Raw genomic sequence first — 19,181 nt, 5'->3', positions numbered from 1 at the left:
CAAACTTGCTGTTGTTGAATCTTTACCCATAAGTCTGGCCTTGACTCAAACCCTAATCCCTGAATGTAAAGTAATGTGTGCTAATCTACTGCCCCAATAGTGATATTGCTTTGTTCTCCTCTTCACAACTTCTCTCTGGAAGGCTATTAGCTCCTTTACTTTTCCACTGAGGTCCGGTTGTGGTTATGACCTTATCTAAGTGGCCATTATTCATGTGTGAGCCTTGATAGTGCAAGTTAGCAAGCTGTTTGACCATAGGGAGTATGACAGCTGAGTCTGAATCTGTCCTCACTGGACATACACACACACACATACCTTTCAGTAATGGTGTCTGGATATTACGATGATAATAATAATAATAATCCTTACACGGCCTATACTAACCTATCACTAAGCACACTAGAGGCAAAGGTGACTTCACAGTGGGCAAGTCTATTCGCCAAGGCCCCTCATATGAGAACATGGATTGAGTAACCGGTGCTGGACCTTGAGAACATGTACTATATATACTATTGTTAAGCTTTGCCAGTATGAAATATATGTTTGTATATGTTTGAAATCACTTAAACATTCTAGACTGTTAGACTCTGTTGACTATTATGCAGTTGTATTATTACACATTTTACCGAATGGAAGTTACTCAACATTTGTACTGCTATACCTTTAAATTTAATTCTGCTGCGAACTTTTGTAACCTTGATAAGAATGAATACTGTCTGTTTGTCCTTAATCCAATGTCCTTGTTTTTGCCTTGTGCAGTTATGCAGAAAAAGGATGTGTGACCAGAGGGTCTTGGTATGTAGAAGTGTGATAGAGAACTGTGTTGAAGGTCTCAAAGTCTGAAAAGCAGGATGTAGCAGCAAAGAGAAACCAATATGAGTTGTTTGAAGTCTTTGTTTTCTTAAAAATATAATAGATGCATGTAAGGAACATACAGTAAAACTTGCATAAGACTTATCTTTATAAATTGTATAATTGCCTAAATCGTACACAAAAAGACTTATATGTCAACAATTTCATTTCAATGAAATACAAATAAATATAATTAAAATATTGTGACAATTTAAGTCAACAACTGGGATAGAAACTTTGTTGTTTTGTTTATTGTTTGAGCAGAGCATACAGCTGCTAAACCTCACAATTAAATGATAATTTGACATGTGCCAGAGAATGTTACCAGGCTTGCATCTTGAACTAAACAAGTTCTAGATATACATCTGGATCAGCCTGAAACAGCTGGTAACACTTTCGCATCTGAGACAGAAGATTGTGGGTTCAACCTTGTTAGGATTATGAATTCATATAATCTAGGCTAATTCTTGGGGTGTGCTGTATTGTTAGTGGTGCTGTTCTTGGGAGGAGATGTTCAATTGAGTTCCTATCTGTTTTGAAAGATGTTAAAGATCCCATGGACCTACTCAAAAAGAGAAAGCAGTTTCTCCTGGTCCTCGCCAACAATTCCAAAATAAAATTGGTCATTCACTTCATGGCTGTTTGTGTGACACTGCTGTGTGCATATTTGCTGCTGTGTTTGCCTGTAACATATCCGGTTTGCCTACTAATATGCTTTACAGTATATCCTGTGAAACTTTCAGAGATGTCCTCCTGACATGACAAGTGCTATATCAAATGCAATGATTATTATTGTTATCACCTCACCATCACCATTGTTCACCTATGAAATACACAATCACTGAACTTTACAGTAAAATCATATGAAGCATTTTGAAACATCTCAACGACATGATAAAATGCAATATCAAATGCAAAGATTATTATTGTTTTTTAAATAAAGAAGTGTTGTTATGGTCTAGGTGTATTCCATCTGATAAACTTTTTNATTCAGAACAGAATGACAACACTTATAGCCCTATAATGCCAACAATCTGTTTTTAATAAGATCAGCCTGCAAATCTGGGATCTAATTAAATTCCCAATAAAATCTAGTTTGTTAGGTGCTTGGTACATCACCTGTTTCACCCTGTTCCCAAAAAGCGTATAACAAATCTCCTCCAACAAGGTACAGGTTAACAGTATTATCATTAATGCATGCTTCAGCAGAAACTGATTTATTTCAGTAATGTAAAAAAAATGATTAATGCAAGGCTTTGGTTAGCCAGTGATTAGCAGTGATTGACAGTGACTGTCGCAAACCCAGTTCATTCATGTTGCATTAAAACCCAGGAACTGTGACCTTCATTGCATGTGTAAAATATGATTGCTGTAAAACAAAAACTATTCCTCCCCAGAATAGCACTAGCAGTGCATTGTTTTGGCTCAGTAGTGAATCAAGTATTATTCAAATTCATAACTAGTCAAAGGAATTCTCTCTCAGCTATAGATATGCTCATCTTTGAGCCAAGAAACTCATGTAACAACTTGAACTTTTATATAGCACCCTTCACACAAGATAGCACTGTGGAGCACTGGCATATATGTATTCCTCATATATATCATAGCATCAATAAGACCACAAGCAATCAATAACTTTGCATAACATCACTACAGGGATGAGAAATGCAATATTTCACAACATTTAAGAAAAAGCCCACTTTAACCCCAATTAGTTTCAACTGTAATCAACTTAATAGTAAATGGATTCCAATTACACCAATCGACTAAATGCTATATTTTTACACCTGCTAAAAAACACTGAAAAGCTTGGAGGGGGAAATTCTGATTAACTAATACATTTCCAGCATTGCCCTCGCTTACATCAGTTATTGCTTTAAGATTTTACAAGCTTTGTATTATTGTGTTATGGCAAGCCAACATACTTCAAGGACATACAAATATTGTGAAAATAGATCTGATCAACTGCTGCTCAAATAATTTCAACTCTATTGGCACTTTTCTTTACTTTGTCCTATAAATATCATTAATACCATATGGAACAAAACTAAACACACTTGAGAACTGGGTAACTTAAGGTCATGCATTTAAATCAACTGTGAAAATAACTTCATGGCTTGTGACTTATTTAAAATGAAAACCAAAATAAATTATAGTAATGAAAAAGTACCAAGCACTGGATTTCCAAAAATCAATTTCATGACTTACTTGTAAAGCAAGGTTAACCACTATATCTCATTTTTATATATTTGGGCTTGTTCAGAATAAGAATGTCAATAAAGTGAAGTTCACTTAATGGCTGTTAGTGGGACTTACTGGAATAAAAATAAAAATGCACTTAAAAGTTACTTAAACCACCCATAAAATCCACATCCTTATCAAATCTCATAAACCAGGTTCGTTATCAAACCTTATAAACCCATCTCCTCACCAAGAAGCGTATAAAAAGAACCTTTTAATCTTCAAACCTTTCTGGCATCTTAAAATGATCTTCCACAGGGTTATATTGGACAGATCTTTTTGGAAAGTTGGAGAGCATATGACATAATACTTCAGACTACTAAGCACCTTTCAACATTTGTGATAATACACGATAAGACTGAGTCAATGGCTTGGCTGTGAATGAATTCTTCAGTTGAGTCTGATTCTAGGCTCTCAAGCCTGACAGAGACCCGAATTTCACTTGCATCTTTGTCTGGAGAGGATGAATTGAGCTGCCTAGCAAATTGATTTCATTAAGGACCGCATCAGCTCACAATATAACAACATAAAGGAATCAAAGCAACCTTGATAACAACATATTAGAGTATGTCTTGTATTGGTATTTCCACATATACCAATAAGAACTATCCCCTAAAATAGGAGCTATAAATGTCATGTTGTCTCTTAGGATTTTACTGAGGGCAAACAATCAATTTTGACTGATGTTTCAGCCCATGTTAAAAGAGATGACTATTTGTGTTTCCTTAATACCACAGAACGAAAATCTGACTGGGAGCTTTAAATGTTTAAATTTGGGTGTTAAAAAAGTAAACTAGCTTGTCAACTGACAATGCTACAAAATAACATGGTTACATTGTCTTATTTCTATAATCCTTTAAAAACTGAAATAAGTAAGTTATTAAGAGTAAGTAAGTATTAAGAGGCCTTTGCATGAATAAATTTTCTGCAGTTCTTTTAATCGACTTGAAATATCCATATTTTAAAACTTGCAAGGAAAATTCATCACTAGTTAGGACATCCCAGTGACAGGAATCCATAGCTTTAAGGTAATTTTAAAAGACTTTTGATTGAGTGTGACAGAAAAGATCAGTTGGCTTACTGCACCAGCACAATATGTTTCAGAAGATTGTCAGCATCATTCAGATTATGAACTAGGGTATGAAAATTGTTGTAAGAATTAGTAATGTATTCACAGACTGCTGTGCTGTACGAATGAATGAAAGCTGTGTTTTTGTCACTGGATCTGTCCACTCTTGTCTAAATAAAATAACATGGAGAAGGTGTTATTATCTTACATTTTACGGAGTTTTTTAAAAAAACAGAAAGATGAAAATATATGAGCAGAATGTGTGAGACTACTAAGAAGGAATAAATAAAAGTCCAGCTAAATAAATCATTTGATTTGCAATGTTCAGCATTAGCAATCCAGGTTTTCTCTCTTTTATTCTTACCTCTACTAATGACAGCACAGCCAGCCTGGGTCATCGGCAGGACCTGGAAGGGCAGCCAGTCACTGGGTGCAGGGAATCATCCCTTTTAAGCCAAAGCCCCAACAGGTAGGGTGGTCCTAGCTGGACAAGCAGCGGGAAAGCTTGCCGGACAGCAATATCAATGGCAAGCTATGGGGTTTTATCTGGTTAGACTCCAGCAGTACCCCAACGCACACTCTGGGATCACCAAGCCTTGGCTCTTGCCAACCTGTGCCTAATACTTTCTGGAATTAGGTAAACAGAATGCATCCCTCCAGGGAGAGAGTGCGCATTCCATTACAATAATCTATCTCTGGAATTTCCATGTGTAGTTGGTATGCATGGACTTCTCAGTTTGGATTGGATACTTCAGTCTGGATACTGTCCTGAAGGACCGCGCTGAGAAGGGGCGAAGGGCACTCTGGTCATGCTCATCCCTCTTCAAGGACAGCAAGGTCCCAATGGAGATCAACCTTGTGGCGTACAAGACCTGTGTGCAAATATCCCTTCTTTATGGATCTGAGCTCCTGGCGATGCAGCAGAGAGGCTTCCTCCAACCCACCTGCAAAGTCCAGGATCAAACAGTGAGCTGGATTTGTGGCAAACACAGGAAGCAGCTACAATGACCTGTCACTAAGCACCCTGGAAGTGTAGGCGGCTTCACAGCAGGCACATATATTTGTCAAAGCCCCTCACATGAGGACCTGGATTAAGCAGCTGGTGCAGAGTAAGTCTGGAACGCAACATTGGACTTGGATCTCAGGAACATCAAGTTGGCTGTCCCGTCACAACCTGTCATGTAAATGTCCGCCCACCATGCTGAAGGCCGATGCCCACCTGATAGGTGATGAGGTAACTCTGAGGCTTGGGGCAACAGCTGCAAGAAGACGTTACCTGGAGTCCTTGTTCGTGAACACATGTTCATACATCCAGCACCTGGAATCCACCTTGATTGGCCTGCAGAAAGACAAGCAGCTGCTTCTTAAACTCTGCACCTCTATTTGGTGGAAACGTTGCTCAATAGGAAGGGATGTATGCCTGAGCTGCACACAGGAAGACGGTGGCAATGCTCCCCTGCATTTCATGCTGAGATGTGTTGTCCACCTGGAAGTTCGTAGGGAGTTCTGTGTCGCTATCATCCACCTAGTGAGGGTTCAAACCCATGCTTGTCTCACGTCGAATGACCAACTAGTGACCTTCTTGGGGGGGGGGGGGGGGGGCGAGAGGTAAATGGGGTCTCCTTGGAGCTGAACTGGTTACAAGGTGACATTCCTGGCAATACAATGTCAGAATGGAACCAGCCCTCTGTGGCAGTCTTGGTAGTCCTGTTCCTGAGCCAGGCAGGTCTGGAGTATTCAAGGGCACAGTTGATGATAGCACAGCCAGCCTGGCATTGGCAGGACCTAGAAGGGCGGACCAGTCACTGGGGGCAGGGAGTCATCCCATTCAGTTCCTCTTAACCCTGCAAGCCAAAGCCCTAATGGGTAGGATGCTCCTCACTGGACAAGCAGCGGGAAAGCTTGCCGGACCACAATATCAATGGCAAACTATGCGGTTTTAGTTGGTTAGATTCCAGCAGTATCCCAATGTAACCAGTGAGGTCCCCAAGCCTTGGCTCTTGCTCGCTGACCAAAATAACATCTCTCTTACTAATAACCTGGGTTATGAACCACATACGTTGTGAATAAAAAAACTCCACAACAATAGTAGCACATCTACAGAGATTAGGATCTGGATAACTGGCCATGACAGACTCTCAATCCAATAGGACAGATGGTAACTTTAACTGCCATTCTTCCTATGGTTACATGTAAGCATTCATCATACCAATTTTTTTCTAAGTGGTGCAATTAATAAATAATAATCTCTGTATTATCTATCGTTGTTTACTTTTAAACACCTCTACTACCTAAACAGGTGATCGAATCCAACCATATTAACGCAGAATGTGAATCTATGTTGATGGATTTAGAAGAATTTCCTCGAGTTGGGGAACATTGGAGGTAAATCAGGAAAGGCAGAACCGAGTGAAGACAAAGACGTTGGAACAAAGAGGGGACGAAAACCTTGGAAATGCAGAGGATCGACTGGAAAAAGACACACAGTGAAAGGATTGGCTTCGCTTTGCAAAATGTTGGTTGTGCTCTCATGATCCCCTGAAATGAAATAGTGCATTATAATTGAAGTCACATTATAAACGTACAATTGCATCATCAAATATAACATTTCACTTAGTCGCTCGGAAGCGCACCACAGCAATTGAGTGACAAGAGTTTCGCCGTGAGAACCTGAACCCATTTCACCACTGTTCACACTCTCCTCGCCCATCACAACGGTGCATCACGAAGCGCTGGGGGGTTGCAACCGGCGAACACGGGCAACAACAACAACAACAAGATTCCATTTATAAAGCGCCTTTCACGTCAGGAGGACGTCCCAAGGCGCTGCACAGTTGGGTCAGTCAGTGTAATAACACACCGGGACCAGGAGGAAACTCGCTCTGACACGCAGCGACGTGGTTAATCCAGTGATTGCGAGGAGGTGACTGTGCGCCCGGGAGCTGTGGGGCAGCCGCATGTCCCCGAGCTGCTGGTGGGCAGTGCGTGGTTCAGATGGCCCCAAACCACAGGGACATGGGCTGTTCGTGATCCTCACACCTCAACAGTCCCATCACTTTCCTCTGCCCTGGACATAACTACACGTTTAACCCCGTTGTGACGCCTCGGGGTGTGTTTCCCTGGAGACCCATTGTTACCACAGGTTTAGATGTGTGACAGGAGACATCACCTTTTGCACTTCGAATAGTATTGCACCCACAACAAGTGGGCAGTGTACCCCAACCTCTCACACCCCCCCCTCCTCCTCCCCCTTCCTAAAGCACATGATGATTCCAGCCTCTGAAACCCTTCTGAAGTATGATAACCCAGTGCTGCTCACCAAGAACGTCGGAAAGGCAACAGGGAAGGCAAGTCCGCAATCCGTGTGTGTGTACCTGTGCTTTAGATGTAATGCGCGCGTATATGATTTAAACCATCGTTTTGGAGTCTCTCTTTTTTTTTTTCTTTGAAAAAAACAAACACTGTTATTCCGGCAAAGTTGTCATTTAGAACTTTTTCCCCAAGACAAAGCCAGAAAAAAAAAACAGGATTTGTTCTCGAATCGTCAAGTGCAACGCTCAAGCCACTGTTACTCGTTTATATTAATGATGTGTTGATGCAAAAAATGAGCCAAATCAAAGACAATTCATTTGAAAATTCTGCATTCGTGATATTCTATTCATCCATGCATTGACTTGACTGACCAAAATTTACAGGACGTTCATACGACTGATGTCCCACTGCAATGGAATATAGAAGTCTCTTATGTAGCATTTTATTATATAGAATATAGAAACAGGAAAACTCCATTCAACTCATTGATGGATAAATTGAATAGAGTGGGTGACAATGCACAGCTTTGCCTCACCCGCTTTCAAGAGGGATAGATGGGCTCAGTGAGCCACTCTCGACCATTACACAGATCTTGGAGCTGCAATATAAGTTAGAGTTTCGGTGTAATCGGAAAGACAGCGAGGGTGTTGCATGTTTTTTTTTGACAACTGGTGGCTTGTACTTTTGCTTACATTTACCTAAATTTAATCATTTAAATTTAGTTTAATGATTTAACAAATAGATGATACTCAATGTCAACACTGGTTATGCTTAAGGATGAAATTACATTGGCCCAAAGTGAAACAACACTTAATTCCTGAGCATTATCTTTCATTAAAATGAGCCCAGAAAGTGAACTATTAATGGTAAACATAGCTCCACAAACTGCCAAAATAGCTTAAGATGATCTTTTTCAAATTACCTAAAGGCTATTAATCTGTTTGGTTCACACAGGCAATATTTCGAGCAACAACACCAAAGCAATGTGCCATTTTAGCAACAAAGGCACAAGAGAATATGGCAAAGGAGTCGTTGGAAAACATTTTAAATGCAATCTTACCTCCAATGTAAGTAGACTGAACAGTGAGTTTTATAAAAAAAAGTAAATAAATAAGCTCAGTTCTATTTGTTTATCCATAATTTATATGGATTTTCAAAAGGTGTTTAATAAAATGCTACATAAGAGACTTCTAAGCAAAATCGAAGCCCACAGTGTTAAAGGGACAGTGGGGGCACAACTTCCAAATTTGTAGATGATACTAAGCTAGGAAAAGTAGTAAACAGTAAGGAGGATAGTAGCAGATGGCAAATGAATATAGACAGACTGGTAAAATGGGCAGACACTTGGCAGGCGAAGTTTAATGTGGAGAAATGCAAAGTGATGTATTTTGGGAGGAAGAATGAGGACAGGCAAAATAAGCTGATGGTACAATCTTAAAAGGGGTGAAGGAACAGAGAGACCTGGGGGTTCATATAAGTCATTCTTTGAAGATGGCAGGACAGGAAGATAAAGCTGTTAAAAAGCATATGGGATACTCGGTTTTATAAATAGCGGCATAGAATACAAAAGTCAGGAAGTTATGATAAACCTTTATAAAACACTGGTTAGGCCTCAGCTAGAGACTGTGTTCAGTTCTTGGCACCACAAGACATTGGAGAGGGTGCAAAGGAGATTTATCAGGATGGTACCAGGAATGAGGTACTTCAGTTATGAGGAAAGGCTAGAGAAGCTAGAATTACTCTCCTTCATGCAGGGAAGGTTAAGAGGAGACTTAATAGAAGTTATAAAAATTATGAGGGGATTCGATAGGGTGAACAAGGAGAAACTATTTCCACTGGCAGGTGGGTCGGTAACCAGAGGACACTGATTTAATATAGTTGTTAAAAGAAATAGGGGTAGGTGAAGAGTTGTTCAGATCTGGAATGCATTGCCTGAAATGGTTGTGGAAGTCAATAACAGCTTTAAAGAGAGAAGTATAACAACAACAACAACAACAACAACAAGATTTCATTTATAGAGCGCCTTTCACGTCGGGAGGATGTCCCAAGGCACTGGACAGTTGGGTCAGGACCTGAGCATGGGGGAAATGGTCAGGGTGAGGGGAGGGAAGTGAGGGAGCGAGGAAGGGGTAGAGAGTCGAGAGGGGAGCCGAAGGCACAGTCAAAGAGAAAGGTCTTGAAACCAGCCTTGAAGGAGGAAAGGGAGGAAGCAAGGCGAAGGCACTGGGGGATGGAGTTCCAGAGCCTAGGGGCTGAGAGGCTGAAGGCTTGGCCACCGATGATAGATAATTATTTGGGAAGGATAAGTTTGCAGGGTTATGGGGAGTGAATGGGAGAGTGAGAATGATTTGAGTATCTTTTCAAAGAGCTGACACAGATACGATGGGCTGAATGGCCTCCTTCTGTGCTGTACAATTGTATAATTCTATTATTTGCTAGTGTGGTGGAGTGTTAACTCTACAACAACAACTTGCATTTATTTAGCGCCTCTCAGGCGGGTTGATCCCCAGCACTCAGGAGAGTGGTGGCTCAATGCATTGGTGTGAAGGCATAGACATGAATGCTTTACATAGGTTTATGGAAATGGGACGCAAGAAGGTGTGAGGGGGAGGGTGGGGAAGAAAGGAAAGTCACCCTTGAATGAGTTTGTGTCTCCCTCAAACTCATTCAGATCAACATTTTACTTCTTAATTCAAAGAAACAGAAATCATTGAATTATTGTAAATCTTTTTTATATTTAATGAGGTGCTCAATGCTCCAACACAGTTTGTTTCTAGAATGACATTTCTGTATGTTGATGGCAATTCTAATAGGATTGCTGAAGAAATACTGGAAATTAGACTTTACAATTTCATAGAAGTTAAAACCAAGCTAGCTGAGTGTGGTTACAAGATCATAATAATAATAATCCTTACATTTGGGATAGTGCTCTTAATGTTGGGAGGATGGCCCAAAGCATTCCACCGGATATACTGTAAAGTGTAACATGGCAGCAAATTTGCACACAGCAGGTATCCCACAAACAGCCGACTTGTGGCAGTTTAGAGAATTTTAAGCAGTCGTCTCAGCAATCTGATCTGTGTGAGTAGAGTATAGCTGTGCACCACCTAGCCATATCAGTAATAAGTGGTACTCGTTATAATTTGGATTTTAATACTTTCACATGCATTAAGACTTATAGTAACTAATAACACTTGTTGTAACAAGCAAGTAACTTCACAGCACTGAGGATATAGCCAACCATGTTGTCACTGAGTGTATTGTGGGTGAAGATGGTTACAAGAGTTGGGAGGAACATCTTTGGCAATGTTGGCCATGAATAGGATCTCCCATTACTGTTCCACATTGCCAAAGGGTAAATGTTAATGATCAATGGAATTTTCATTACCAAATCAGGGAACTTTCATGTTTGATTAGCTGAAATGGACCGAAGGGTGTACTCTAATAATCTTGTTAATAAAATACATTTGTGGTCAACATCCTTCTGTGAAACGTATACACCAATGTATTTGTTGACATCTTTTTGTGTGTTTCTTTTATTTTATGTCCTTTAAATTATTATTTTTACCTTTTTTGTCATTGGATTTTTATCATTGTTTTCCCTTGGGTTGAGCTTTTCTGGTACACTACTTCCATTGTTTCCTTTCCTTATTGTGACATTCTCATCTTTTTACCCTATTTCTAATTTTGTTTCCCTTATTTTTCCCTCTCTCATTTCAAATTGTCATGTTGTGGTCATAATAGGTCCTTCCATTTGACCTAGCACCTCGACGTAGTTGTACTGTTTCAACCTTCACAGGATCTACTGTGACCCATTGTGTTAGTGGCTTGCTGAATAGTTGCATTAATAATAATACATATCATATAACATCTTTCATGTCTTTGAATGATCTCAAAGTGTATTAACAGATATACTGTATTTTGTAAGCAACGTAGTACCCAATTTGCACACAGTAATGTCACACAAACCACCATGAAGTGTACCACCAATTATATTTCAGGGTTTGTTGGCCAGGACACTAGGCAAAACACCCTTCTATTTTCAAATAGTGCCATGCGATTTTTAACATTCATCTGAACAGACAGACAGGACCTTGGTTTAACATCTCATCCAAATCATTGCACAATGCAGAGCAGCCTCAGCACTATATTGAAGTGTCAGCATTGATTATATATGAGTTCCAAATCCTGATGTGAATCTTAAACCCATAACCTTCTGACTCAGAGGTTAGAGTGCTATGAATTGAACCAGGCTGACACACAATGCAGGTCATGGAGCAGTAGTTTATGGAGAGATACAGTTTTAATATTTATTTTTCTAGTGAATGGACGGAGGGTGGACATCTGTGGATTCAAAATGTATCTACCACTCCAGCTACCCGAATGGACGTGATTAATTTGCAGGACCATCTGGACAGGAAATTGCAACAGAGGCAAGCTCGTGTGACTGGCATCTGTCCCATTCGAAGGGAATTATATGCACAGTGTTTTGGTAAGAGATTTCTCCTCTTAAAAATAGAGCATTTTGAGGTCTTTTCTCACCAAAGTATCTGAGTCATTCGATTGAGATTTGAAATTATTCAACCCTTAAAGCTCGGGATTGTCTTTTCATGTGTTGCACAAAATAACCAAGGGTACCAATTACACCATACTGTATTTCACTGTATAAATGTATCCATCAGGGCACCCTGACATAAGTATAGAAGGAAACATGCCTGAAGTGTCATGGGTATGTGGGGGTGAGGCAGGGCATAAAGTCTCTTAAAAAATATAAAAAATCATGCCATCAAGTTTATGCCTTCCACAGACAAAACAGAGTCTAATCTATTGCGACTCAGACCATCCAGTATCTCCCAGGGCAAGTGTTTTGTATTGCTCCCTGATCCCTAAAGGTATTCAAACTGAAAAAAAACTTTCAACATATTCATACTTCTCCACATCTCCAATATTCAACCCTGCTTATCTCTCCCCACCCCCAAGGAGGATAAATACCTGCCACTGTCTTTGTAAAAACCTTTGAGACATTCTCTCAACATGAAAACACTCTATTAATGCAAATTGTTGTTGGTGATAATTGAGTATTATTAGATTTAGTATTTGAGGTCATCTCTACCAAAGTATCTGAGACATTTAATTGAGACTTCAGCCCTTAAAGCTTGGGATTATGTTTTCCTGTGTTGCACAAAATAACAAACCTCTTATGTCTCCTGAGGTAACACATACCACTCTGTAGAATTCATTCCACCGTCTCAATGAAAATATTGCAGAATCAGTTGACTTAGAAAGGCAAGTCTTCATAGACCTTCTGACTCAAAACAAAATAGTAGTTGGGAATTTATTCAAGGCTTTGTTTAACCATTTCAGATATTACTTAGAAAAACTAATAATAATAAAATTATATTATTATTATAGAAAGCACTAATGTGTTATAATGCAGCATTATTTATGTGGAGTAATATTTGCTTTTGTATTGATTACTCTACAGATGAAATCATTCGGCAAGTCACCATTAACTGTCCAGAAAGGGGGTTGTTACTGCTTAGAATTCGCAATGAGATACTTATGACCTTTGCAGCCTATAATACTCTGTACGAAAGCAGTACAGCATTTGGCTTAAGGAAGGCTCTACAGGGAGACCTAGGGAAGCTTAAGTTGGTCAATAAGGTAAGTTGCTATAACAAAGGATACTCCGGCTTTGGTCAAATAATTGTCTTATATACATTTGACATCAACTTCTTTGTTTTATATATATATATACACACATATATATATAAATAAATGTCACTGTATATCAATTCTAGAATCCCATTTACCTTTTTATGTCCTTTTCTATCTTCAGTGTTGCATTTAAAAACATGCAAACATGCTCTCCCAGAACTGCCTGTTCCTCAATATAATAATAATCCTTGCATTTGATATAGCGCTTTTTACATCTTCTAGATGTCTCAAAGCGCTTCACAGAATATGCTGTAAAGTGAATTGACCATATATTTGTGGGCGAAACGCGGCAGCCAATTGCACACAGCAATGTCCCACAAACAGTTGTGGATTGAAAATGACCAATTTATTATTGTTTTTGTTTTTTGGAGGGATTATTATTAGGCGTGTGGAGTAAGGAAACTTGCCCAAGGTTTCGCCCTGCCTGGAATTGAACCCAGGTGTCTCGCTTGCAACAACAACAACAAGATTACATTTGTATAGTGCCTTTCACGTCGGGAGGACGTCCCAAGGCGAGTAATCTAACCACTGAAATACAGGAACTCCACAATATCAGAAGGAACCATACCATTTAGAGCATAGTTCCTTTCTGTGTTCTTTCCTAAAGCATACTTCTTCACATTTCTTGATATTCAACTGGATCTGCCTCTTATCTTTCCACTCTTTTAATCAGATAATATCCTCTTGCAGTTTCCACCATTCAATATCACATTTTCATAAGAGGCCGCAAAAGAGACGAGTTGAAACAACTGTGGCATATTATTGTATTCAACATAAATGGCTGGGTTGGATGAAGGCATGGGTGAAAGATAGACGGCAGATAGTAAAGGAAATGGAAGTTTCTGGGATTGGCTGGATGTCATTAGCAGTGGATCTGACCTGGGACCTCTATTGCTTTCCATTCACAGGTCGACACTGTTATAACATACATGGGTGTATTTATAGAGTGGGTGTCCTATGGACTGTAGTGCATCACACTTCTGGCTTCCAGTGCTGACTGGTTGGCTTTCCTACACAGAATGCCGACACATGATGCCTAGCATCTGGCAATATCCTAGCAACTGCTGGAATGCTCACAAGGGTGCATGTGCAGCATGTGGAAAATGAATTTAACTATTTTTCTCTCTGTTTCTCTCTGACTCTAACTCTGCATTTATATCAGATCATTGAATGAACATACTATATCTGAGGTTGCTGGTTCAAACATTCAAGATTAAAAAGTCTGTTGCTGTCTATGATGTGTGCATGTGCAATTGAAGATATTCTTTGAAACTTCAGAGCCCCTTTGCTTGCAGGAACTCAGTCCTGGTGTAGATCAGTGGACATGCAGTTGTCTGACATGTCGATATACTGTGTTCTCCTCTACTGAGAACAGCTACCTCACACAATGTGTGCAGGTTAGCAGAACAATGTTCTGAGGTTTGTAATGACTGTCAAAGCTACCTCTGCAGTTAAACAATAAAATATTCAAGATTAATTTATGTTATGCTTAATAGCATTCCTTGATAACAAACCTGAGTTGTGCAAACAGGGACTACTTCTGCTAAATGGAAATACATTGCACCAACCGGTGGGAACTCTACTTTAATGTAACGGGGGGAGAGCAGGGAAGTGGGATTGATTTGGATAGCTCTTTTCAAAGAGCCGATGGCCACAGCCACGATGGGTCAAATGGCCTCCTTCTGTGCTGTATAATTCTATGATTCTATGATAATCTACTTCCAATGCGTAGCTCCTAAGGATTAATGGGAAGGCTAATGGGGAGATTCTGCTTAAGGAACCAGATTAAGAGATACACTCTTAAACACTCTTATTATTAAGTTTGTAAAGCAAATGTGATTTGGTGAAACTCCAAAATCAAACTTAAATTACTTAACCACCTCCAAAGGATTTTGAACCTCATTTTCCCCCAAAATAGGTTTCTACTGTTGAGCTTGAAAAACGCAATCTTGAAGCTGAATATTTGGACCTAAAGGCCAAATTTGAAGCAGCAGAGAAACGAACAGGAGAGAAGAGAGACCTTGATGAAAAGAAACATGCGGAAGAAATTAATTTCCTTAAAAATACTAATCGGCAGCTGAAGGTAAGCAATAGAGAACATCTTTGCTGCAGGACCTGACAAGTAAATGGAATTATCTGATGGGATATTATTGTTAAGGATAGTCCACATTCACCATTTCTTATCTCTTGTATGAGTTTTGAGAATTATTTGCATCACATTTCAGCTGTTGGTTTTTATGCTCTTTTGATATAGAAGCTAATAATGATATGAAGGATTTGCTTGCAATTAGCAATATTGCTTTGACCACTGGTACTTGATAAGTACAGGGTTGAAGGGATTAATGGCCATTGCAAACTTGCATCCAGGACAAGAAGGACATGGATACTATTCTGTTGGAGTAGTTGCTCACTGACACAGTTCATTGCTGAGCAGATTTTTTGTATGCTTTATAGGATGCTTGACACCCAGAACTGGGATCCAATATTTATGCTGCTTCATTCACTTGGTGGGTTGGTTGGAAAAGTTCTGATTTGCACTTCTGGCACGGGAATTTTTGGAATATTTTGTGATGAATAAAGGCAACTTTAAAATGGATTGAATGTCCTTGTTAGGAAAGTTAAGTGAACTAATTTAAGATTAGATAGTTCTGAATTAGCATTTGGTAGGCCCACTCAGCCCTTCATCATTTTACTAACTGTTACCCTGAATAGTTCTCCTTTGGTGGTGGGTAAGTAGAGGTTCCTTGGGGGCAGATTCATTGTAATCCAAGGTGTTAATGATACTTGACCATCCTGAATTAGGGATGTTTATATGTCCTCCTTCCTGCAATTTCGGTCTGAACAAGTACTGTGAAACATATCAGGGTTTTGCACTAGCAAGCTGCACACTTATCTTTTAAAACAACTTTGATAAAATATTCTAATCTGTTACACGCCAATCTCAATTATTATACTAATGATGGGTTGATCCCAACGATCTTCAATAGGATATAATTTAAATGAACATGGAATGAGGAAAGACTTCATTCCATGAACTGTGTTAAATGACTTATTTAACACATTTCTTCCACACTTAAGGGTGAAAAAGTGATAACAGTTTAGTCATTCATCTCTACAAAATACTCAGACACTAGACTTTACATTGAATCCTTTTTGTACGCTTTGTAGAATGTTTGACACCCACAAGTAGGGCATTTGGCCTATGTATCCATGCTTTTGCTAGCTCCCCTCACTGGAGGTGTCTATTCTACTCACAGTGAAGCAATTTTAAATGTGTTCCAGAAATGAAGGGTTTCATTTATTCAATATTCAAATGTAAGGAATATTATTACTATACAACTATTGAACTATTTTACTCAGTTATGAAACATGATATTTTTCTACCTAAGTCTGGCCATTGGGTTAATTATCATATCACAAGCTTTAGAATGTGCTGTCTTATTTTGTCCTGTGCTTAATATAATGAATAATATTCCTTGCATTTGATATAGCAGCTTATCACATCTTCAGGATGTCTCAGTCACTGATTTGGGGCTGAACATCTATACTTAGTCATGTTATTTAAATAGAGGATTTTCAATATTAACATATAAATGGTTAAATTTGATTAACGTGTAATTGGTGGGTCTTAAAAGTTATTTCAGGTAGCACAATGGAATCTATGGTAGTTTTAAATATGGGTGTAATCTATGCATTATAAACAGAACAGAGTTAACAGTAAGACACTGCCCAAAAGACCTTATGTCCATCAGTTGAAACATTGCCCAGCAAGTGCTTATTTTCAGTGTAGGAAATTCCTGTGGCTTTGCAAAGTACTATTGCAGATATAATCTAATCTAATGCGGTTCACTGTCATAAGCAGGTTTCTCATAAGCAGGTTTCTCATTCTTTTTGCCCTTAACTGCTGCTGTGGCTCAATGGTCATTTTGTGGTCCTACACTACCTCATCTCTCTTATGTTTTATTTCTACCTGTCAAATCAGCATCTGTTATCTGACCCCTCCTCCAACACCTCATTGCTCATCTCCCCTTGCTGGAGCTCCCACCTGTTCACCATCTGCTTCAGTACCCTGCAACAGTACCCAGTCGGACATGTGAGACTCAACCTCTGCTCCCAAGACCTGCATCACAGCTATCATCAGCTCTCTCTCTCTCTCTCTCTCCACTGCTTACCCTCTTTCAAACTTGTAAAAAAGTAGTAATATTTTATGAGGCGTTTATTACACACATATTTTACTAAATTGTTACTCAGCCAATTCTGATTAGATAACCCTGTCTATCCCTCTGACCTTTCCTCCCCTATCTCAGCTACATCTGGTTTCTGGGCACGACCAGAAATACTCCTGTGGTCTGAACCTCCAACGACCCCAGGTCTCACTCAGCAATGGTGAAAACAGGCTGAGACACTGTCAAATTGGTGATTTTTTTCAGTACTTTTCTCAGTCCCATGAATCTTTTTGCTGGTTGCCATGCTATAGTTGGCAAAATGCTTGTAAATCATTTTGTTACATTCCATAACGGCAGGAGTTAATGTTGCCAAATATTCAGAATCACAGCATTTCAGATACCTGTGGAATATAAATCAACTGGTTGGTAAAATTACCAGCTATGATTGTATAAGTGTGTATAGTGGGACTTATTTGGAAAGAGTGCACGTCAAAATGTCATTACAGACAGACAAAGCTAAGGTTGGTAGATTTACTGATAGGCAGAATTTCACCCCTGTTCAATGCACACTGGGCATCTCAAATATATGTGACCTTAAAGAGAATGTCCAGCATATCAAAGTTGCTCTCAAGTTCAGGAACATTTTTATTTTACTTGTGGAGAAAAAAATTATTTTATTTAAAAATGGGCAGGTCAAATAAAAAGTTATCAAAAAAAAGACGAAACAAGATAAATGTAAAATCTTGCGAATGTTCTGGGTGGCAGCTCCTGATATCTCGGCTATGATATCACACACTGCATATCTGCACTTCCTCAAAGCATGGGCAAGGAAACTAGGTTCACTCGCTCTAATCAATGAACTTGCCTATTTATGGAACTGCAATAGAGGATATACATATGGCACATGCCGGAGACTTCAGAGGAAGAAGAAAAATAAGAAATTTGAATTAGCATTCAATGATAATATTGATAATGGTAACCAGAGGACACCGATTCAGGATAATTGGCAAAAGAACCAGAGGAGCAATGAGGAAAAACGTTTTTTACGCTGTGAATTGTTACGATCTGGAATGCACTGCAAGAAAGGGTGGTGGAAGCAGATTCAATAATAACTTTCAAAAGGGAATTGGATATTTACTTCAAAAGAAAAAAAATTGGAAGGCTATGGGGAAAGAGCTGGGGAGTAGGACTAATTGGATAGGTCTTTCAAGGAGCTGGCACAGGCAAGATGGGCCAAATGGCTCCTTCTGTGCTGTAGGATTCTATTATTTTATGTGAAAATGTGTACTTTCGAAGATCTTTGTGTTCTGATATTGTATATCTCTATATTACCAAGTGAATTTATACTCAGCCATCTGTTCTTTCAACTTCCAGCACACCCTGGGAACAGCCAGTTAATTATCATAATTATCATAAGATTGCTTATACAATACATGTTATGTGCACCATTAGTATGAATTAACATATCATACCTGGCATCTTTCACCCCATATTAACATACTCTCTTCTGCACATTAAAAAATCTTTCCTTCTTTTTTCACAGATGCAGCTTGAAGGTGTTATTGCCTCCAAGAAGTGAGTTGCATCAATCCTGCCTTGACTGATTAAATGTGAGGTTCCAGTTACTTCTTATTGCTTGTATTGCTTGACATGCACTATCAAGTTGCTGCAGTGTGCTAAGTCTCAACCCTTACAATTTCAATTTCCTGTTTGTTGTTTTTGTTACACACTAAAATGTTGTAAATCTTAATGTTGTGTATTAAAATTAAAAATATATCTGGTTGAATAAAATGGTGAGAATTGTTTTGGTTTAAAAATATAGT

At 39.1% G+C, this 19,181-nt stretch overlaps 1 protein-coding gene across 1 annotated transcript; it reads left to right on the top strand.

Annotated features, from left to right (window-relative positions):
* Window positions 1–5,360: 5,360 nt before the first annotated feature.
* LOC103182334 (axonemal dynein light intermediate polypeptide 1-like) lies at window positions 5,361–18,937 on the top strand. The gene is made up of 6 exons (XM_042332820.1): window positions 5,361–5,576; window positions 8,429–8,541; window positions 11,797–11,966; window positions 12,960–13,138; window positions 15,111–15,275; window positions 18,902–18,937. The coding sequence occupies exons 1-6, from the start codon at window positions 5,361–5,363 to the stop codon at window positions 18,935–18,937; spliced, it is 879 nt and encodes a 292-aa protein (XP_042188754.1).
* Window positions 18,938–19,181: the final 244 nt, after the last annotated feature.

The sequence above is a fragment of the Callorhinchus milii genome, unplaced genomic scaffold, assembly GCF_018977255.1.
Source record: "Callorhinchus milii isolate IMCB2004 unplaced genomic scaffold, IMCB_Cmil_1.0 Scaffold3, whole genome shotgun sequence".
Lineage (NCBI taxonomy): Eukaryota > Metazoa > Chordata > Chondrichthyes > Chimaeriformes > Callorhinchidae > Callorhinchus > Callorhinchus milii.
The sequence above is the reverse complement of the archived record's forward strand: the minus strand, read 5'-3'. Positions and strand labels throughout refer to the sequence as shown.